The sequence below is a fragment of the Poecilia mexicana genome, unplaced genomic scaffold, assembly GCF_051168715.1.
Source record: "Poecilia mexicana isolate PSO_F unplaced genomic scaffold, ASM5116871v1 scaffold_14, whole genome shotgun sequence".
NCBI classification, from domain to species: domain Eukaryota; kingdom Metazoa; phylum Chordata; class Actinopteri; order Cyprinodontiformes; family Poeciliidae; genus Poecilia; species Poecilia mexicana.
The window spans coordinates 25446203-25466914 of record NW_028263383.1 but is presented as its reverse complement, the minus strand read 5'-3'; the positions used below and the strand labels follow the sequence as shown (position 1 = coordinate 25466914).

Here is a 20712-nt window from a genome sequence, read left to right as displayed (position 1 = left end):
GCGGTTCCCTCTGTCCTCCATGATGAGTTCCACTTGGAGCTCAACTCGGTCCACTTCAGATCTGCTTCCAGTACCACCCTTCCTGACTGACTGGTGTACTAACTGGAAGATCTGGTAAGTCCCTTCTCCACCTGCTGCTGGATTAAGGACTTCCTGATGGAGTCAGAGTGGGCCACACACCTCTTCAGAGAGCTGGAGGTCTGGGCCCCATAGAGGGACCAGTTTGTGTTCCTCTGCTCTTGGAGTGTCCTCTGCTGTTACCTCTACGACTCTGCTGTCTGGGTTCTGGTCAGACTCAGTGAGTCAGGATGACTCAGTTTTTTGTGGATTTTTAACCCAGTACTGGTGAAAGTTTAAATCCAGGTCTGGTTAGGGGATTCGGGGGAGCAGTCTCACCCAGTTTCCTTAGCAACAGTAATTTGTTGATGCTTTAGATTACAGCACAGGACCAGAACTGATGGACCCACTCTGGACAGATGTCCATTACTGATTACTGGTCCACCCACCCAACCAGAACCAGAACCAGATCAGACTCGGTTCAGCGATTTCTGAGCGGCAATGTCTGGAACTGTTGAAACATTCAGATCCATTATCGGAACGCTGACTGGAGAGCTTCATGCCTCCATGACAACCAGAAAATACAGGTTAATAAACATAAAAGGCAAAAAAAGTTCAGATTTTTAAGATCTATCAGCGTCTTATTCAGAGCCGGATTCAGAACGGCGCAGAACCGGGCCGTTTCCATCAAGAACCAGAACCAATAACAGACTCAGAGCAGTTTGGGTCCAATTTCATTTATTCACAGAATCTAGGAAGTGATGTGTTCACTGTCACCTCAGTGTGTAGGAAACAGGAACATTTCCAGTGTTTGAGAGCCATAAAAAAATCCTGAAGCATAAATACACATTCTCTCTCTCTCTCTCTCACACACACACACACACACACACACACTGAAGCATTTTCACTATAAAAATTTAACAAAATTTTACAAAGTCGCAATAGGGGGGACATCATAACGAGCTGCTGTCCAATCAGCTGCCTTGCTGTTGACATTCTGTGAGGTGATTGGAGAAGCTTCATAGCGTGCTGAGAAACTCCCTGACCTGCAGGACAAATGAATGTCATGTAAGCAGACTTTCAGAATAAAAGCTGTGTTCGACTTTCAGAATAAAAGCTCCATCAGACTTTCAGTATAAAAGCACCTTATCAACGATGTCTTCTTGTTTGATCCGATCGTTCTGAAAGTCTTCGTTCACGTCCAGAACCAGAACAGGAAGCTCACTGAGGTACTCAAAGTCCAGCCTGCACACACAGAAAAAATATTTTATCTCACTGACCCTGAACGCAGCAGCAGCCGTCTGAGCATGCTCAGTTACCTGAGGTTCCTGTCGTAGAGCCATGCCTCGTGTTTGAAGTGCAGCTGCTCCAGATACTCCAGAGGGATCCCCTGCTCCTCCTGCCGGCCGCGGTGCAGCAACCGCTGCATGCAGCGCTGCAACACACAGAGGACCTTGAAGGCACCGCCAGCAGGTTCACACACACAGAGGACCCTGAAGGCACCGCCTTCTGAAGAGCTGCTCTGTTTATATCAGTTATTCAGACCCAGCCAGGCAACTGACCCGGTGTTGCTCTCAGAACCAGGACGGTCACCTGGCGGGGGAGGTTAGGAAGAGGTCGTTTACCTGGGGAGGGGCTCTCAGGTAGATGATGGCGTCCAAGGCGATATCAGGTTCAAACTGGTTCAGCAACCAGGTGTGCCAGTCCTGGTAGACGCTCCACTCCGTGTCCAGCAGGTTGCCGCTCTCAAACAGGTTGGACGCAAAGACGTACCTGAGACAGGTGGAGAGGGAAACGGTTCTGTTGGGTTTCAGTCAGAATCTCGAGCTGAACCAGAACCCTGACAGAACCTGCCAGGTGTTGCCATGACGATGACCTTTCACTCAGCCACAGAAACTTAACAGTTTGATTTGTCTAGAAAATCCAGATCAGGTTCTGGTTCTGGTCAGTACCTGTCTGAGTAGACAGAGCGTTCGTAGAACTGAACCGGGTTCTCCGCCTGCTGCAGCTTGGCTGATGGAGGCTGAAGCTGAGACCGGACTCTGCTGAGGCAGGCGTAGCTCTGTACAGGTGAGAAGTAGATGAGACACAGGTGAAACACAGGTGAGGCGCAGCGCAGCCTCAGGGGGCGGAGTCTGCTGCACTTACTTGGAAGGTGTAGGCCCAGCGGCTCGGCTTGTCGTACAGCATCTGCAGGAGGTTCCCTCCACTCTTCTGGGAGGAGCTCAGCTCCTAGGTGCATGGACAGAGGTCAGGTTGTCTTGCTGATCAGTTTGGAGAAACTTTCATCCTTGAGTCTGAAGCTCAACTTTCATATTAGTCTTCAAAATACCAAAATGTCAACATAACTTTCTATTTTTCAGCTGCAGTTTTTTCCTGCTGCTTCATATTGTTTGATCCTTGAACCCATTAATGAATTTATGAACGTTTAACTTTCTTCATAACTTCTCTCCAGAACCACCAACATGAAATGAAGCAAACATCACAAAGAGTCCATTCTGGTCTCTACAGATCTACAAAAGGAAGCTCCTCCCACTTTGGAACAGCCTCTGATTGGCTGCCTCAGCTGCTCACCTGGTAGACATCGTCGCCGTCGCTCTGAACGTTGCACCACTTCCCGATCGGTTCTGGGATCACCTCCCAGTCTGAGGAAGACGCCTGGAGGAGGCGGACGAAGGTGGATTTACCTGCAGCTGCGCACACATACACACACACACGCACTTGATCAGCAATGATTCATCAGCTGATCAGCAGCCACTGACTAAACCAGGACCCATCAATCAGCTCCTCTCCTACTGAACCCGACAAACCGAAAAACAAGAATCCAGCCGACAGTTCAGCTGCCGGCCACAGGGAGTGATGTAGTGAGATGTGATGAAGTGCAATGTGATGCTTAGTGGAAAACGGACTACCATTTCTCTTCTTCGTAAACACGCCATCGTCCCTCCTAACTTTGCCGTTTAATCTTGGACATTTTTATCTGTCAAACATCCAGAGAGGTCAAAGATCCTTATAATTCATAGTCTCTAGAGTGTTTTAAATGTTGAATATACATTTAGTAATGTACTGAGCAATATGTGTGTCCTTAAGACTATCACTGCTCATTGTTATTTGTTATTGTTGTATGTTTATTCTTATAACTTTATTTATTTTATGTTTTATTGTGTGCTAAGCTGGGACAAACCAACTCCCCTCTCTAGGGATCAATAAAGTCTTAACTTTTAAAACTACCACCTTTATTCTGGATAACACAGAACCTCTACCTGACATTACAAAATATTTTTTATCAAATCTTAAGCCTGAAGAAGTTGTGAGCAGACGCTGCAGAAGAACATTAATGAAACGGATCAGAAGATTCTCAGTCCAAGTCCAGCTGAACCAGTTCACCGTCCTCTGGGCTCAATGGGTGTCCAAACAACGCAACAATGTGGGATTGATTAATAAGAGATGGTACATGTATATAAAAGAAATGTCTTTATTTTTATGCTTCCCATTTATTTGGAAATGAAAATGTTAGAGAAGGAATTCTGAAATTTATCACAGACTGTAACTGTGACCTTTAGGTTACAATCAAGCTCTTGTAATTTTCTCAATGTTTCAAAAATAAAGAAGTTTAAAAATCATAAATATGGAGGCTTTATATTTGGTGGGCCTGTCTGGTCCAAAACGGTCCAAAACGCCCGGGCCGCCTTTTTGTCGCAGTCCGGCCCGGACCCTCGATCCGCTGGTGGTTCTGCCAGAACCGAAGCAGAACCACCTGCTTCGGTTCTGGCGGGTCGGACGGGTTCTGGTTGACTCAGGTTCTGTTCTTGAGTCCAGAGCTTCTGAGGTGGAACTCACCAATGTTTCCCTCGATGGAGATCTTCCTGTGTCTGCGGGAGCCGGAGAGCGGGGAGCCGGAGAGCGGGGAACCGGTCGGAGCTCCGCGGAGCCGCTTCGGAGGAGTCGCCATGTCTGACCGGTGATCACGGGAGGATTTCTTCAGGCTGCGGATGTTTATCTGTCCAGCTGGTCTTTCTCTGAGCGCGCGCGCTGAAACTGTGAAAAACCGCGCGACTCGCTTCACAGGTTAAATTCCGCGCTCACAGCATTCTGCTTCCAGGGCGGGGCTTCATTTTCCTATGTGTTTTATTGGCTGATGACAACTAACTTAAGGTGCATTTACAGCCACCTACCGGACTGGAGTGTGGTCTACAATGATATTCAGAGGGAATTTAATAATTCTTCTTTCACAGAGCCACCGGGGACTTTAAGGGTTTTTTACAACTGTGGGGTTTTAAGAGGGTTTTGTGCACCATTTGTAATCAGAGACAGCTACTATATAATAAGCTGCTTATGTAAATATTTATTTATTTATTTATGTATTTATTTATTTATTTATTTATAAGTATGTATGCTGTAAGTATGTCCTCATCATGTATTTAATTGTGTCTTGTTAAATGATTGTATAAATAAATGTTTTGTTAAAAATCAAAAAATCAAATCTTCTTTTTCTTCTTCTATTTTTTAACTTTATCAAAACAAGTATAATTATTCCAAATCACAATAGTGTAGCTCTATAAAGGACATTGCAGAGGCGGACTCATGGGACTGCAAAAGAATAGCTGATTTAAAAAATAATAATAAAAATACTACGGAGAACTACAACAAGGAGATAAACGTTTTAGGATTAACATGCGTGTTTCATATGTTTCAATATATTTCAGAGATTTCAAATATAACTGGAATTCAGATAAAATAATGTTAAAAACTGGGGACTGTAATGGAAAATTTTATGATGTGCTCCTCACCCCCTTTTGTTCTTTAGATGATGAGATCACGTGTCTGCATGATCTTATCATGAGATTGATCAAGCTGCTCTCCTATAGACTTCCACAGTGCCATATAACAGCAGGGGATGTCCTTGATCCTGGAGACTATCTAGGTCCTTGCCCAACCCAGAACTTATCTGCCCCCTTTAGCAAAGAACAACCCCCTATCCTTAACAATAGACAAGTGACCAGGTCATTTGTTTTACTTCCTTTGAACTCTCAGCTCCATATTGTCATTAAAATCTTCCTGTACGTATTTCAGCCCAGTCCTCCATAAAAACACATTTTCTTCTTCTCAATGTGACTGTTATTCCACTGAGGATCATGGTTCATTGATGTTGCAAGCAACGATATGGCGCCACATACTGGTTAGTGTGTGTGTTTCCTCCACCATAAAAACCCAGAGGACGATCCTGAATCTGGGTCTCACGAATCCACCTGATGAAGGTTAAAGGTCGACAGCTGAAAATGAGATTTAATCCATTTAAATGGATTACAACTGTAATCCATACAACTGTTTCACATCGTATGGCCTCAGTCTGAGTAATCATTACATATGGTGTTTTATTTTGAATATTTATTCATTATATTTTCAATAAACAAGAACATTTTCTAATTAATATTTTAACAGGTAATTTTTCATTGTTTAAATCTAAACCAAATTTTATAAAAGCAGTTTAAAGAGTGAATCAGAATGGTTGAAAACCTTTGATGGATCTAAATGTTTTATTATTCCTGCATTATGTTCTCATTTCTTTCCACTCTGAACTTTATGATCCGGTTCATGTTTTGTGTTCAGACATGTCTGCCTTGGTTTTGTTTCCATCTGCCTTGGTTTTGTTTCCATCTGTTCAATGTTTGTTTGAAAAACATTCTCCGTTCACCGCCGGGGGCAGTGACGCACCCGGATGTCCTCCACGCCGCTGCTAGCCGAGAAGAAGAAGAGGCGCATGATGGCAGCTCCCGTGGATCTGGAACTGAAGAAGGTACCGAGGTTCTGATTCTGGTTCTGTCTGGTACTAAGTGGTACTCTCTTCGCTCACCTGTTTCCGGTCCGGCCATGCAGAAAGCTAACAGCTAGTAATTAGCCTGCAGCATCTAGCTAGCCGGAACCAGAACCTCATTTATGGATAAGTGTGGAAGGTTCGGGGTTCTGTTAGAGCGGTTCCAGGTTCCTCTGCAGTCGGGTTTGGACCTTCCTTAGAACCCGGAGAACTCTTCTGTTTCTGAACCGATGATGATGATCATTATCGCTTTTCTTTGCGAGATTCCGCCCCGCTCTCCTCATGATGCAGCCGCTCTGTTAAGGTCAGAACCCAGAGAGCCTCTTCTCTGAATCATAGTTGAGAGTGCATAAAAGAGTGCTCAGTTGTCACACTAAAACAAACTTGGCGTACGGACAAATTTTGGAAAGTGTGGCGCACAAAAAAAAAATCCGGATGTGTAAAGCTGTGCGCACGCTGCGCACTTTGCCTTTATAAATCCCAATTTGCGGGAAATAGAGCGCAGCTGCTGGTCCGCCCTGTCGCCTCCCATAAATACATATGTAAATTAGTTTAAATACCCGGAAGTCTGCCACCACGTGAAGTTATAACCATGGCGACGGTCCTTGTTTGTAGCAAGCATTTATAATAAAAATAATTATAGATTTATTTAAAAGGTGCTTTTAGGGCACTTAAGTTCCCTCACAAAAATAAAGCATTTTAAAGGAAGAAAATTCAACTTAAAAAGACAATAAAGAGATTGTGCAAATGCCTATTTGAATAGCAGAGTGTTCAGCCGGGATTTAAAGACAGGCAGCCTGTCAGAGTCATTTGAATGGGGAATGTGGACCTTTATTCTAAATAGTGGAATCATGTGCATAAATTGTACATTTACAGAATAGAGATGCTTTCTGTCCATAAAGGCACATTCACAGAGCGGGCATGGCTGACTGAAGGATGACTGCATGCCTCCTTCTTTAAGTTTTGCTCAGAGCTCCAGGATGATCAGTCTGGTCAATCTAAATGCGTATAAACCATCAACATTTCCCGGCAGATCAATATGATCTCTGAACGCACACTCCCTCTGAATCCTTCCATTGGCGATGTTCTCCATCAGAGCCAAAGTGCTCTGATGGAGAACATCGCCAGAACATGTTTGGAGTTAATCTGCTGATCCAACCCCGTTTTCTTTTTTTAGTGAGAATGAAATTACCCCATAGATGCATTTCATGCGCTTCGATGCACAGACTGATGCGTTACATCTTTGAGCCAAAAACTGAGGAAAAGTTCCATTTACATTGGAGTGGGGTTTTCACATCCTTTTATTTTTATCTTATTTATTTTGTGTGCGTGTTATTGCCTGAGGATAAATGCGGTTCAGTTTCATTGTTTACATTTAAACTATAACATATTCAAATAAAAAAAAACATCAGGTTTGATGCTTCTTGGTCTAAATAACTAAATGTAGTCAGATTTCAGTGTATTTAGATGAGTTTTGACGTTTTGTAGAAAAAATTTGCGTGGCTGCCGCACATTTTCACGCCAGGGAAAAACAGAAATATTTACGCAAACTTTGACGCAAAGTTCATTTTTATACATGCCGACTTGTACGTAAAATATGGCAGCACACATTTTCTGTGCATACGCACGCTTTATACATGAGGCCCCAGGTCCTCCAGGCCTGGAGGTTTTCTGCAGCTTCTAGGCTTCTCTGCTTCAACACACATAAGAATAATGAGGTCAACAGCAGAACTCAGCAGGAGACTCAGATGTGTTGGACCAGGGACACATCCATAGGTTGAAGGACATGTCCCTCAATGACTGGAGCAAAGACTCCACTGCAGGCCCTGAAGCTGCAGATGGAGTGACGTCTCCTGTCATGGGGCTGTTTTTTAGCTCACAGTGTCCCGTCCTGTTGTTGGGGCTGTTTTTTTTTTTTTGTTTTTTTTAGCTCAGAGTGACGCCTCCTGTCGTTGCAGGCCTTCTCGGAGCTGCAGGTGAAGATGATCGACACGCAGCAGAAGGTGAAGCTGGCCGACCTGCAGATTGAGCAGCTCGGTCGGGTTCAGAAGCACACCAAGCTGACGCAAGCCGAGATCTCCACTCTGCCTGCCAACACACGGCTCTACGAGGGCGTCGGCCGCATGTGAGTGGCTCCACCCTGAGCCGTGACATCATTGGCAAAGGGGGCAGTTGGTTACTGTCTGCCATTTCAGGTTTGTCCTGCAGTCCAAGGAGGAGATTGACGACCTGCTGACGGACAAACAGAAGACGGTCGACGACAAGATCAAAGAGCTGGAGGTAAAGAGCTGAGATTTACTGCACGCCCTGAACACAACACGGTTCTGCTGCAGGTCCAGCTGGCGCGGCAGGTCTGGTTCTGCAGAACTGAGTTGTGACCTTCATCATCCTGAGGCGGCTCAGACGTTATCATTTACTCAAAAAGCAGAAACTCACTTTTTAACATTTGTTCTGAAAGAAATTGGAGGATTTACTGTTAGCCTATCAGGTTCTTCCAAAGCCAAGACATCATCACACTCAGCCTGGTTTGTGTTTGTATGGGCCTCTCTGACCTCTGACCTGTGTGTGTTCAGCAGAAGAAGGTGTACCTGGAGCGCAGTGTCAAGGAAGCGGAGGACAACATCAGAGAGATGCTGCTGTCCCGGCGAGCCCACTGACCAATCAGACTCACTTCCTACTCATAATAAACTCATTAAGCTCTGCCCCGTTTCCCGTCTGTTTGATGATGTCACAAAAGCATGCTTGCATCACTTCTTGTTTGCTTTATTAACAGCTGATACAGCACATTATGTAATCAGAAAGCAAGCTCCTGATTGGTCTGAAGTCTGGCGATGCAATGTCCTGGGGTACCTGAAGTATCCTGTAGCTTTAACCAATCAGGAACCTCAACCATAGGTTTGATAATCTGTTTCTGTGATGTCATGATTACATCATCCGGTGTGGTTGTTATTGGGGTTCTGGACGAAGTTGATGGAGTAGGAACCGCTGGACGGGTCCTGATTGACCTGGAAGTTGCTGGTGGAGAGTCCGAACGGCCGCAGGATCAGGTTGCCCAGGTCCTTCAGCTTACCTGGACAGGAGACACGTTCAGGGACCAGGTCTTCATAGCACAGATGCGGTGCGTTCAAGAGCAGTACGTACCCATCATCTCCTCCTTTAGCTTCTCGTTTCGCTCCTGAATCTGCTGAGGCAGCCTCTGAGGAACACACAGGTGAGGTGGGCACAGGTGAGACGGGGACAAAAGGACTTTAAACTGAAAGCTTAACTGAGGGTTTGGATCAAATTTGGTGTACAGAATCTGAAACAGTGAATTTATTGACCCATTTTCCTTATGGAGTCGGAACCAGACTTCAGCACTCGTTGGTCCCAGCAGTCAGTGAACTCACCATGCAGGCCTGCCGGGCTCCGCTGTGGCTCGGATCTCGCTCCAGAACCTTTTTGTAGTCCTCCAGAGCTTCATCAAGCTTCTCTGACTTCTCATAAAGCTCCGCCCTCCTCAATAGCGCCCGCAGGTACTCTGGATCCAGGTCTATTGCTATGGTAACCAGAGCCAGTGTGCTGATTGGTTAGCTTATTTAAAGTAAAAGATGATAAAATAATGTGATGACTCACCTCTGCTGCAGTCTGAGATGGCCTCGTCCTTCAGCTCCTGAAAAGACACAAAGCTGTTAGCATTCTGCTAGTACAAACTGTTGGCATAATGCTAATACACTTAACATTGTTATTTAACAGGAGAGTTGGGTTAGCTGAGTCCACTCATATCAAAAACTAGATGCAAAGCAACAAAGCCAAGAAAGCTCAAAGAAACCAACATTTAGAATATTTAAAAACATAGGGGCCAACAGGCTTTATTGAAGTAGCATAGCATTAGCATCACCTTAGCCTAATCAGAAGCAGCATGGCATTAGCATAACGTCAGCATCACGTTAGCCTTACCAGGTGTAGCATAACGTTAGCATCACGTTAGCCTCACCAGGAGCAGTATAGCGTTAGCATCATGTTAGCCTCACCAGGTGCAGCATAGCGTTAGCATCACGTTAGCCTTACCAGGTGTAGCAAAACGTTAGCATCTCATTAGCCTTACCAGGAGCAGCATAGCGTTAGCATAACGTTAGCCTTACCAGGTGCAGCCTGGCAGCCGCTCGGTTGGAGAACAACACCGCTCTCTCTCTGCTGCAGCTAACCGGACATAGAGCCAAGGCCTGTGTGTAGCTTAGCTCCGCCTCTTTCCAGTCTGCAGGAACACAAACACAGTTACACGGAGGGGAACAAGGCGCCTGAACGCATCATGACCTGAACCCTGGGCAGAACTTAACTCACCTCCGGCTTTGAATAGGCCGTTTCCAGTTTCCTTCAGAGCGATGCTCTGCTGCCGACGACTCTGAAACAGAAACACACACAGCTCAGATTTACTACCCAGAACCTGATGCCTGAAAGCTCCAAGACTGGTGTGAACTGACCTGAACTGGTTTAAACTGGTTAAGTTGTTATGAACTGGTTGTAATGGTGTAAACTAGCTTGAATTGGTTTAACTGGTTTAAACTATGGGGAACCGTGGAGCAGAGACTGGTGTTACCTCCTTCTCCTCCTCCGTCAGCTCCTTCTCCACCTCCCTCAGGTAGTCATCGTCAAACTCCACTCTGGACGTTTCTTCATCTGAATCCTGAAGGACCTGACGCTCCTCTTCCTCCTGACGGTCCTCTTCCTCCCCTTCTCCCTCTGTCCATCGCTCCCTCTCTGCGTCTCCTCTCCCACATATTCTGTCTGTTTTCGGAAGCTCTTCCTCCTTCGTCTCCATGCTATCCTGACAGTCGTAGAAGTCTTCCTCCTCTTCCTCCCTCTGAGCTCCTCGGGTGCTCATCCTGAAGCTGAAATGAGACGTTCACTGACCTTCTGACCCTCCAGCTGGACCTCAGATAGACACCACAACCAGTTTAAACCTCCATTATCATCATCTTCATCATCCTGAGCGTGATGACGTGATACAGCAGGTCGGAGATCTTAGATCAGCTACACGCTAACAGTTAGCTGCTGAGCTAGCTGTTACTGAAAAGCCACCCTGTGACGTCAGTGGGCTGAAGCGATCCGGATCAGAGTGACGCCATCATAACGTCTCTCAGCAAGGCACACGATTAAATATTAAAAGCAGATGATTTTACGCCGTCTCACCTGAAAACACCTCACAGACAGCCGGGTAGGCTGACGTCACTTCCGGGTTCTTCTTCTTCTTGATTTATTTTTTTATTGGCAAGAAACGTAATGGTAATTACCGCCACCTACTGACATGAATTTATACAAACATTATCCATCCATCCATTTTCTTCCCCCCTTCATCCCAGTGGGGTCAAGAGGTCAGCTGGTGTCTGTCTCCAGAGGTCACCAAGCGAGAGGTAGGGTCACTCTGGACAGGTTGCCAGTCCAGCAGGGCTACAAACATTATCATATTTTATTAATTATCTTTGTTTTCCAAAAAAACAAACTAAAATGTGAATATTTTTACTATCTAAATTTACCTGATGCACACGTAGTAAATTAAATATTTAATTTAAGTATATACCTGCCTGGATGCTTCTGATTTGATTTTAGGTTTTAATTCTGGTTTTTAAGTTTTCAACACTCAGACCGCTGCTTGTTTCAGTTCATGTCTATATAAAGCAAACAGAAACATAACATCATGTTGTTTAAGTGTAGCCTGATCTGATTAACAGCTTTTTTAGTTTTCCAATTCACCGACATTTCCTGCTTTTAGTGACTGAAAACACATCAATTCCTGGTTTTAAAACCTCTTTTCTTTCATAATCCAGATTATCTAAAATGATCAGGATGTTCTGATCTTTAGTGATCCATTTATTTGTTTATTTATTGTAAGAGTTTTATTGGTCACGTTTTATTTTATTGTCTTGTAGAGAACTTTGGTCTCTCTGGGTGTGTGAAGTATAAATAAAGATTTATGGATTGATTGATTGATTAATGAAGCTTCTGGTCTGGACCGGGTCATATCAGGTCCATGATGCAGCATAACCAATGGCATCATCATGCTGCGGTGAATGTTTCCATCATGGCTGAAGCTCTGTGGAAATAATCGGCAGTTAACTGAACCAGAGTTTCCCATCATAGATGATGATGTCGCACCTGGCCACACTCCCACAGTGGGCAGAGCTTCCATGAAGCATATTAATAAACAGGAAATGATTACTATCTGAAGCAGGTCCAATCAGCTTCCATTTTAGCTCAGATTCTCCCCCAGTCCACCTGTTATCATGGAAACCCAGGGAAACCAGGAAGGAAACCTGGTGCTGTCAGCTGTTACGACCAGGTCAGAAATCAGAACTCAACTCATAAGATATCGACACTTTTTTATTTCTTTCAATTACATTTTTGAGATTTAATCACATTTCAAAAGTTTACTGCTCTGATCAAGAAACTTCCCCCGAGTCCTCCATGTTACGGAGAGGAAGATGAGGAGGAGGAAGAGGAAGAGCGTCTGGTCTGAGCAATCCAGGAGGCGAAGGCTGACACTCGGGCGTAGCCTCCAGGTTTCTGGGGTCGTGCACAGCCAACGCCGAATGAGATCACACCTGTCAGGAGCCACCGGAGATCAGAGAGCAAGTTACAGAGAAAGACAGAGAGAGAGGGAGAGAGAGAGAGAGAGAGAGACTAACCAATCTGAGTCCAGTGTCCGTCCTCCTCACACATCAGTGGACCTCCAGAGTCTCCCTGCAAAGAGACAGAATATTCCCAGTTCAGTGAAAAGCTGGAACGATCTTTTCTGACCCTCAGTCAGTTATTGGACCAGCTTCCTGAACTAGTTTAACTTGTGGTGATTCTGCACCGAATGTCCAGGTAAGACCAGGTGAGCCTTTACCTGGCAGCTATCGACTCCGCCCTCAGGGTAACCGGCACACAGAATGCTAGAGGTGATTGTGTACTCAGGTAGGAGGAGCTGGCACTCAGCCTGCTCCACCAGAGGAAGCGTCGCCTCCTGGAGGACGTCAGGAAGAGAACCTGCAACTCAAACAGGTGAGACAGTTGAAGGAGGGGGTTGTAACAGGTGAGAACTGCTGGCCGTTCGCGCCTCTAACCTGCTTCTGCTTCTCGGCCCCAGCCGGCAATGAAGCATCTCCTTCCTGCAGCGAAATTCTGACCTTCAGCAGCCAAACACACAGGCTGAACCCACTCTGCAACACACCAAGGGCCACCATCAGCCTGACAGATAAGACTCATGGCAAACCCTGAGTCTTGTCTGTTTGGCTGATGGTAAAAACAGTCAGGGCTCTGTCTGGGTTGACAGAGCTCTGGGTTTACAGAGCGCTGTAGCTCTACGTCTACAGTCATATGCAGGTGTCAGGTGAGGGAACTTGGACTCTGATGTGTAACTCACGGGTGAAGTTGATTGGCTGCTGCAGACGCATCATGGCGATGTCGCCGTGTTTGGTCAGCCGGTTGTATTCTCTGTGGATGATGATCTGATCGACTAGTCTGGTCTGAACCTCCACAGCGTATATCTGTGACTGAGCGTGCAGCCCCAGGACAGCCGACCAGGACTCCAGGTGAAGATTCTTCCTGTAGATAGAGAAGAAGAACACGGGACATGGTGCCACCTGCAGGCCAGTGGTTCACCTGCTGCTAGCCTCAGCCGCGTCTCTCACCCATAGACGCAGTGTGCCGCCGTCAGCAGCCAGTCGCTACCGATCAACGAGGCGCCGCAGACATGGCGACCCCTCCAATGCAGAGACACCATCCAAGGCCACGACCCCTTCGCTGCATTGACTCCGCCCACCACTCTGTGCTCACCTGGCAGCAACAGTTAGACTGAACCCAACGACACCGACAAGGTCAAGTAGAGGTTAAACTCAGAATCCATGTTCTCACCATCTGCAGGTCCTCTGCTCTCTGATTGGTCCATTGTGGGGCCCTCTGATTGGTCCAGTGTGTTAGCCTCTGATTGGTCCCAGGTTACCTGCCGGCGCCCACAGGCTGTGAACAGCAGCAGTCAGTGCCTCAGGCTACAACGTTTCTCTGCTTCAGGTTCGGCTTTACTCACGCTGGTTGGTGCAGTTCAGAGACACCACCTCCCCGCTGCTGCATGTCTCACTGTGGAGGTCATAGGTCAGAGGTCAGCAGATTCCTCTGAACCAGATCTGGTTCTGCTTCTGCTTACCTCACGTTGGTTTCCAGTGACCCGTTACCGGTTCTGGTTCTGGTCAGGCTGATGTATACGAACGGAGAGTCCTGAGGCAGAGCTGGTAGCAGAGATGCGTCTCCGGACCTGGAAGCAGTCAGAACTCAGAACTGGTTCTGGTTCCACCGGACCTGTCTGCAGATCAGGAGTACCTGTGTCCCAGGTACAGACAGGTGAAGTCCGACAGGTGAGAGGTCCAGCCGTCAGAACACACGGTGTGCGGAGTGGAGCCTATCTGGACCTGGAGCCGCCTGGAGCCGTTTACCTGCAGCTTGACTGACACAGCAACAGGTGGGGAGGGGTTAACGCATCAGTTCCTGTTTGTGCCAACACCTGAAACTAGGGAGTGGGGCCTGGGGGATGTTCTGATTCCTACCAGATCGTCTACCCAATCCTACTGGAACCAGGTCCGAGGCTCAGTTTTGGGATTCCCTGGACCCGACCCCTCCCCGTTCTGACCCGGTTACGTACCGCAGTCGGCTTCATCAGAACCGTCGGGACAGTCCAGTGCGCCGTCACATTGGCTGTTGCCAGGGATACAGGCTCCCGTCTGACACTGGAACTGAGCCACCGCACACGGAGCTATTCACAAGCAGACGGTGATCAGGGCCTCCAGCCGGGCCAGATTCTGGACCTCTGAGGCCCGCTCTCACCTGGAGACCCCAGTGCCACCCCACAGGTGAAGTTGGCTTTGAATCCTCGGCCGTCACCACTGCTGTCTGTGAAGAACCGTACCATCATCTGATTGGTCGTGGAGAACAGGTCGCGGGCAGGGCCAGCGCTGCCAGTGAGGACGGCTGGGAGGAAACGGTAACAGGTCACCTGAGTCAGAGCAAACCCACCTGGAGACTCGGTACAGGTGAACTTGGAGCCTACCCAGTAAGGTGGAGTTAGACCCCGTCCCGTCCCGCACCTCTACCATGTCATAGGTTGCCTCCACATCAAAGTCCAGGAAGTGGAGCTGAATGTTCTGACCTGCTGACGCATGCAGGGTCCACAAACCTGCAGAGGTGAGCAGACAGGTGAGGTTAGCAGGTAGACGAGGCTCGGAAACACAGATGGAAACACAGATGTACTCACAGTTGGCCATGTTTCCATAGGAATGGGGGTAGTTTGGAGAGCTAAAGGTGGAATTAGACTCCCAGAGATCAAAAGGTCCACCACAGTCAGCTGAACCAATCAGAGAAAAGGACGGGGTCAGGTGTACAGGTGTGAACATGGCCTTCCTCAGGTACAGAGTTCTGATTGACTGGAGTTCAACTAGATTATAGATTATAGATTATAAATGTTTACCCAGCATGGAGGCGTGGCCTGATGTTTACCCAATGTGGGGCTGTGGCCTATGTCTATCTAGCATGGGGGTGTGACCTGATGTTTACCTAGGCTGGGGGCATGGCCTGATATTTACCCAGAATGGGGGCATGACTGATTTTTACCTAGCCTGGGGGCATGACCTGATGTTTAGCTAGCGTAGGGGTGTGACCTGATGTTTAGCTAGCGTGGGAGTGTGACCTGATTTGTAGGTAGTGTGGGGGCATGGCTGACTCACGTGGTATGGGTGCTATAGTGGTGGGAGGTGGGACATTGGTTGGCTCCGGAGGGGTAGGGCCACAGGGTTCAGGTGTCAGTGTGATGTCATCCAGAGCGATGTCATTCCACGTGCCTCCTTTCTTCAGAGCTTCGAACTCCACCTGCACAGGCCGCTTGATCAGTCAGGTGACCTCTGACACTGTCTGGGATGTGGACTGCCTGGTGATGTCACTGACCATGGCGTCTGAGGTCAGGTTTAGGGTCACCTGTCCGTAGTTCCAGGTGTCACCATAGTTACCGTCTTTCTGGAACAGCACGATGGCATCAGCGTCTGGCAGTGAGGGACGAAGGACGACTCTGAGACGATGGACGTCCACACCAAACATATGATACCTGCAGACAGGTGACATGCTCACACACCTGGTACCCAGCATCAAACAGCAGATCTTCACATGTTTGTTGTTTACCAGAAGCTCAGGCAGGTGGGGTGAGGGGACGGAGTCAGAGGGAGGCTCTGCAGCCAGAATCTCTTCTCCCATTGGCCAGGACTCATAGGGGTGACCAGGTAGAAGCCTATCAGAGATCAGTGTTCACCCGTCAGAACCGCTCTAAAGGGTCAATTCAAATGAACTGGTCCACTCACCTGAACTGTTCCCCAGGGTGTGATCAGAATTTGGACCTGTTGATGAGGGGAAAGTGGGGCCACTGGTTCTGATCCAGTCTCCTTCATCGTCCTGCTGCTGCCTCCAGAAACACACTCCGTCTTCGAAGCTACAGCTGAGCTTCTCCGGGTCTGGAACCAGAAAGCAGCCAGTTCTGACCCAGCTCTGTTCTGACTGTAGGATGGGGTTCTGACCCCGCCCGGTTCTTACTGGACAGCCCAGCAGTATCGGCAGCTCTGAAAGATGCTCTGAAGCCCGGCAGACTGTTGAAGCTGTCCGATGTAAACTCCACTGTTGATTGGTCGGTCAGCAGCCACACGGTACCAGGGGGGGCGGAGCCTGAGAGCTCAGCTACCAATAAAATCACCAATTGTAAGTTAAATGTGTTGGACACACCGTGAGGCATTCAGGGTCCTCTAGAACCGAGAAGTTCTGACCTGTTAGAACCTTGTTGGGTCCGACTCCTTCGTACAGCCTCAGGACGTCGATGTTCGCCTCCGTCTCAAACTGCTGGAAGGTTATCTGGGCCGAAAGTTCCCTGTTCACCCTGAACACATCGCAACAGGAAAACATTGGACCTAAAGAGGAAACCGGGTGAGGAAGAACCTTCAGAACCGTGTTTTGACCTGATGATCCAACGGCAGAAGACGTTGTTGTTGTAGGCGTCAGACTGTGACGACCTGAAGGATCCGCTCGGCCCCTCCAACACAAACTTTCCATCACATGGCGTTGCTATGGAGACACAGGAAGAGACATCACAGTCCTTCATTACCAGAACACCTTTCATTTCCAGAAACTAATGCATCATATTCTTGCCAAAACCCAAAACCCTTCAGGGTAAATCAACCAATCACTGCAGCCTGTTGTTATCTGAGAGTGCCTAGCAGTTAACAGGTCCTTGAATGCAACATGACCATCCCCAAATAAACCCTGCCCCTCTTGGTTAAAAAATGCACCGCTTTGATTGGTTTATTTGCCCTTTGGGATTCTTCACTGACCGCAGGAGAAGGGAGATTCATCAGACAAATCCAAACAGTGGGGGACTCCATCACAGAACCAGTTGCTTGGAACACAACCGGACCCGTCAGAACACGCAGTCTGACCAGGAGGACACGTCACTGCAAAACACAGACCCATTAGAGACAGAACCATCAGAACCCAGTCAGGTTCTGATCAGAACCCAATCGGAACCATTGTCTCCTCCTATTAACCCCCTTCAATTTTTCTGTTTCTGATCTGTGTCCATCTGTCTGTGGACTGCCACCTTATCATGGTTGAGGGATTTGAGTGTCCCTGTGATCCCTGTGCTATGCTGTCTGGGGCTTCATGCCCCTGGTAGGATCATTCAAGGCTTACAGGGGGAGGAACCAGACAAAGCGCAGCCCAAAGACCCATTGTGATGAATAAAACCTCTGGAATCAGTGTACCCTTGCCTGGACGCGGGTCACCGGGGCCCCACCCTGAAGCCAAAAAGCCAGAAAAGGGTAGAGTGCCTTCTCCTGCCCCAAGTGCAGGAGTTTAAGTATCTCTGGATTCATGAATAAGGGAAAAATGGAGCAGGAGATTGACAGATGGATTGACGAAGCGTCTACAGTGAAGAGGGCACTGTACCGGTCCATCATAGTGAAGAGAGAGCTGAGTCAAATAGTGAAGCCCTTGATTTACATTTAAATATATGTTCCTAACCTCATCTATGGTCATGAGCTTTGGGTCATGACAGAAAGAACCCTATGTTAATTGCTATTTGTGTTATTTTATGGTTAAAGGAAACACAGCTAAACGCTTGGAGCAATAAACCCAAACGAGTTTTTGAGTTTGATTGAACCCACTCAGGTTCTGAACCTGATCGGACCTCGATCTGAGGAGAGCTCATAGAAAGTGGAGACAGGATCAGATGGATCAGTCAGTGTTAGAATGTCCAGAACCTGCAGGTCGACTTTTAACCAGAACCTGGTTACTCTGCACTGAACTTCTGCCTGGAGGAAAACTGACCTGCTGCAGGCTTGTTGCTGGTTGTTGCAGGCTTGTTGCTGGTTGTTGTAGGCTTGTTGCTGGTTGTTGCAGGCTTGTTGCTGGTTGCTGTAGGTGTTGTCTTCTCAAGTTTCTCTGCAGGAACACAGAGAGCTGCCGGTTGGTTGAAAGAAGTGAAACCGGATTAACAGAGATTATCCAATTAAACCTGACTGGGTTAACTGCCTTTTGCTCAACATTCATCAATACCAATCAATAAGGATCCTTATTGATAACTATTGATAATTATTGATCTGATTCAGAGTCCATCCGTCCTCTTCCAAACCCGGTCCAGTCCAGATCTAGAAAAACCAGATCAACTCTGGTTTGTTTCATAATCTTTCAGATCGACTGGGAGCTCCAGAAAGCTTCACTGGTTTCCAGTTCTCCCAGTTTAAAAGCTTCTTGTTTTCATCCCCTCCTGGCTGGATCATCTGGCTGTTACCGGTATGGTTCCGGTTCTGGTTCCTACTGTTTGCTTTCAGCTGGGTCCGCCGCTGGATCAACTCATGGTGGACATCAGCTGAGTGTTTCTTTCTGAATGGCCAGATTACATCTAATCTAATCTAATCTAATCCAATGTTCTGCTCATGTTGTGATGTCACATCCTGACCCCTGATCAGGATATGACATCACGGCAGTCTCATGGGTCAGAAAACTGCCGTGTCTCCTGACCCCTGATCAGGATGTGACATCACAGACTTACCTGTAATCTGGATGCTGTTGATGTCAATCACCAAGGCCCCACCCCCAGCCACCTGAAGCCCCGCCCTCAGCTGCTGCTCCACCTCTTTAGTGTCAATCAGCTTACTGAACCTCAGTTCAAAGGTCACCACCACGCTGCCAGGACTGGAGGTCAGAACCAAACACCAGATGATTAATAATCACAGTGAATGAAACAATCAATGATCAATGAATTTGTCCAGTTCCGCATTTCCTGTTTTAATCTCTTTCTGATGAGCAGCTGAAATTATTCTGGATTCATTCTGTGGGTGTGTCAGAAGTTCAAACTAAAAATGTTCAAGTTTCCCTCAAAATGAGGTCAGATTAGTTTCAAACATTTATCTTGATGATGCCATAGTTTTGGCCATGTGTACCTGTTCACCTGTTGCTGGAAACCTGGAGCCCATAGCTACAAATATGGACTACAAAACCCACAAACCTCCTGGCTGCACTCGTCTCTCTGCTGGGTTTTATTCTTCAGATGCTTTGACTTTCCAAGATTATCCAAGATTATGTTTTCTACTGTGGTATTAAATGGCATTGTCATGTATTAAATGTTATTTTCATGTATTAAATAGTATTTTGAGGTTCCTCATGTTGTGAATTGTGTATTTCTTTCTGTTCTGATGTCTAAGCCCAAGCTGGAAATGATTTCCTGCCATGAATTATTTCTCTGTTTTACAGCTCATCACTTCGGGGAAGACCCGCCATCTGTTGGACCGCTTCCTGCAGTCACCATGGAAACACTGCCATGCTGCTTAGTTTGGTTAGCTTGATGTAAATGTGAGATTTTACTCTGCTGAAACTGAACAGATTGTTTCCATCTGTTCCTGTTTAAAACATTATATACATAAAAATTAGAAGTTGGTTCATTTATTGATCAGTGATTGATCAGTGATTGGCTGATTGATCAGTGATTGATTGATCAGTGATTGACTGATTGATCAGTGACTGGTCATTGATTGATCGTAAGTCTGACCTGAAGTCTTGGACCCAACAGAACTGGTAGAACCGCCACAGGTCGCTGATGCTGAACGCCTCATAAACCTGCCGACCAATCAGAGGCCACACTGCCGTCAGCTTACCTCTCCTGAAGCTGAACAAAACTTCCTGGTTTTTATATTAAAAGCCAACTTTATAACAGGATGCTTTCTCCAGGATTTCAAAATAAAATACCCTGGTAAGTGTTAAGGTGACCCTTCAAAATAAAAGCCTCACCAGCTGCTGAATATCAAAGGCCAGGGATTTGAACCGGTGACTACTGGAGTTTCGGAGCTCCTCAGAAAACTTGACTCCTGTGATCACCAACCGACCCGACAGCTGCGTGGCTTCATCTGCACCTGGACGCATCGTTGATGGCATCATCAGCGCTGAACCTGCCGTCACATGAGCGAAACCGGAACACTTACCTTCAGAAGTCAGGCTGAGCCAAGAAACGACACAGAGGCCACCGCAGCAGAGGAAGAGGAGGGATGAGACAACGAAGAGGACGACCTCCACAGAGGACAGGCGGCGAGACATCCTCAACAGTTCACTTCAGAAAGAATCAGTTCACTTCAAATTGAATCAATTCAGTTCAGATAAAATCAGTTCATATATGATCAGTTCAGATAGAATCAGCTGAATTGGGGTAGAATCGGTTCAGATAAAATCAGTTCAGAGAGAAATCAGTTCAGTTCACATTGAATCAGTTCAGGTCAGATAGAATCAGTTCACTTGAGATAGTATTAGTT

The 20712-nt window shown here is 47.0% G+C and overlaps 4 protein-coding genes across 5 annotated transcripts; 1 reads left to right on the top strand and 3 right to left on the bottom strand.

Annotated features, from left to right (window-relative positions):
• Positions 1–778: 778 nt before the first annotated feature.
• Positions 779–4159, bottom strand: LOC106918549 (deoxycytidine kinase 2-like). Its single transcript, XM_014988405.2, has 8 exons — positions 3898–4159; positions 2632–2750; positions 2206–2289; positions 2010–2119; positions 1683–1830; positions 1377–1492; positions 1203–1302; positions 779–1103 (listed from the first exon to the last, which is right to left on the bottom strand). The coding sequence occupies exons 1-8, from the start codon at positions 4007–4009 to the stop codon at positions 1077–1079; spliced, it is 816 nt and encodes a 271-aa protein (XP_014843891.1). The 5' UTR covers positions 4010–4159; the 3' UTR covers positions 779–1076.
• A 1578-nt stretch (positions 4160–5737) lies between these two features.
• Positions 5738–8574, top strand: pfdn1 (prefoldin subunit 1). Of its 2 annotated transcripts, none has more exons than XM_014988407.2 (4): positions 5738–5854; positions 7831–7997; positions 8068–8152; positions 8449–8574. In XM_014988407.2, exons 1-4 carry the CDS (start codon positions 5777–5779, stop codon positions 8527–8529), a joined length of 411 nt encoding a protein of 136 aa, XP_014843893.1. In that variant the 5' UTR covers positions 5738–5776; the 3' UTR covers positions 8530–8574. The 2 variants fall into 2 exon arrangements, with proteins under 2 accessions (XP_014843893.1, XP_014843892.1); XM_014988406.2 differs by having other exon boundaries at positions 8446–8574.
• Positions 8575–8619: 45 nt separating this feature from the next.
• On the bottom strand, positions 8620–11135 carry ttc1 (tetratricopeptide repeat domain 1). The gene is made up of 8 exons (XM_014988404.2): positions 11042–11135; positions 10449–10740; positions 10193–10253; positions 9994–10106; positions 9485–9521; positions 9259–9407; positions 9014–9068; positions 8620–8942 (listed from the first exon to the last, which is right to left on the bottom strand). Exons 2-8 carry the CDS (start codon positions 10731–10733, stop codon positions 8803–8805), a joined length of 840 nt encoding a protein of 279 aa, XP_014843890.1. The 5' UTR covers positions 10734–10740; positions 11042–11135; the 3' UTR covers positions 8620–8802.
• Positions 11136–12211: 1076 nt separating this feature from the next.
• Positions 12212–20500, bottom strand: tmprss15 (transmembrane serine protease 15). Its single transcript, XM_088012641.1, has 27 exons — positions 20389–20500; positions 20198–20319; positions 19959–20026; positions 18963–19105; positions 18299–18352; positions 17245–17364; positions 16873–16978; positions 16684–16793; positions 16457–16597; positions 16228–16377; positions 16052–16157; positions 15821–15977; positions 15604–15745; positions 15135–15224; positions 14931–15056; positions 14708–14851; positions 14526–14636; positions 14207–14330; positions 14034–14141; positions 13917–13966; positions 13745–13864; positions 13522–13666; positions 13254–13435; positions 12955–13050; positions 12738–12877; positions 12535–12589; positions 12212–12450 (listed from the first exon to the last, which is right to left on the bottom strand). Exons 1-27 carry the CDS (start codon positions 20498–20500, stop codon positions 12317–12319), a joined length of 3156 nt encoding a protein of 1051 aa, XP_087868767.1. The 3' UTR covers positions 12212–12316.
• Positions 20501–20712: the final 212 nt, after the last annotated feature.

Coding starts and splice junctions, on each gene's coding strand:
- LOC106918549 (XM_014988405.2), bottom strand. CDS start 4,009: ATGGCGACTCCTCCGAAGCGGCTCCGCGGAGCTCCGACCGGTTCCCCG. Junction 2,290..2,631: donor ACGGCGACGATGTCTACCAG/GTGAGCAGCTGA, acceptor CCATGCACCTAG/GAGCTGAGCTCCTCCCAGAA. Junction 2,120..2,205: donor GCTGGGCCTACACCTTCCAA/GTAAGTGCAGCA, acceptor TCACCTGTACAG/AGCTACGCCTGCCTCAGCAG.
- pfdn1 (XM_014988406.2), top strand. CDS start 5,777: ATGTCCTCCACGCCGCTGCTAGCCGAGAAGAAGAAGAGGCGCATGATG. Junction 5,855..7,830: donor TGGATCTGGAACTGAAGAAG/GTACCGAGGTTC, acceptor CTGTCGTTGCAG/GCCTTCTCGGAGCTGCAGGT. Junction 7,998..8,067: donor TACGAGGGCGTCGGCCGCAT/GTGAGTGGCTCC, acceptor CTGCCATTTCAG/GTTTGTCCTGCAGTCCAAGG.
- ttc1 (XM_014988404.2), bottom strand. CDS start 10,733: ATGAGCACCCGAGGAGCTCAGAGGGAGGAAGAGGAGGAAGACTTCTAC. Junction 10,107..10,192: donor CGGCCTATTCAAAGCCGGAG/GTGAGTTAAGTT, acceptor GTGTTCCTGCAG/ACTGGAAAGAGGCGGAGCTA. Junction 9,522..9,993: donor CGGCTGCCAGGCTGCACCTG/GTAAGGCTAACG, acceptor GTGTCTTTTCAG/GAGCTGAAGGACGAGGCCAT.
- tmprss15 (XM_088012641.1), bottom strand. CDS start 20,500: ATGTCTCGCCGCCTGTCCTCTGTGGAGGTCGTCCTCTTCGTTGTCTCA. Junction 13,865..13,916: donor TCTGAACTGCACCAACCAGC/GTGAGTAAAGCC, acceptor TGAGGCACTGAC/TGCTGCTGTTCACAGCCTGT. Junction 13,051..13,253: donor GCAGCCAATCAACTTCACCC/GTGAGTTACACA, acceptor GGTGTGTTGCAG/AGTGGGTTCAGCCTGTGTGT.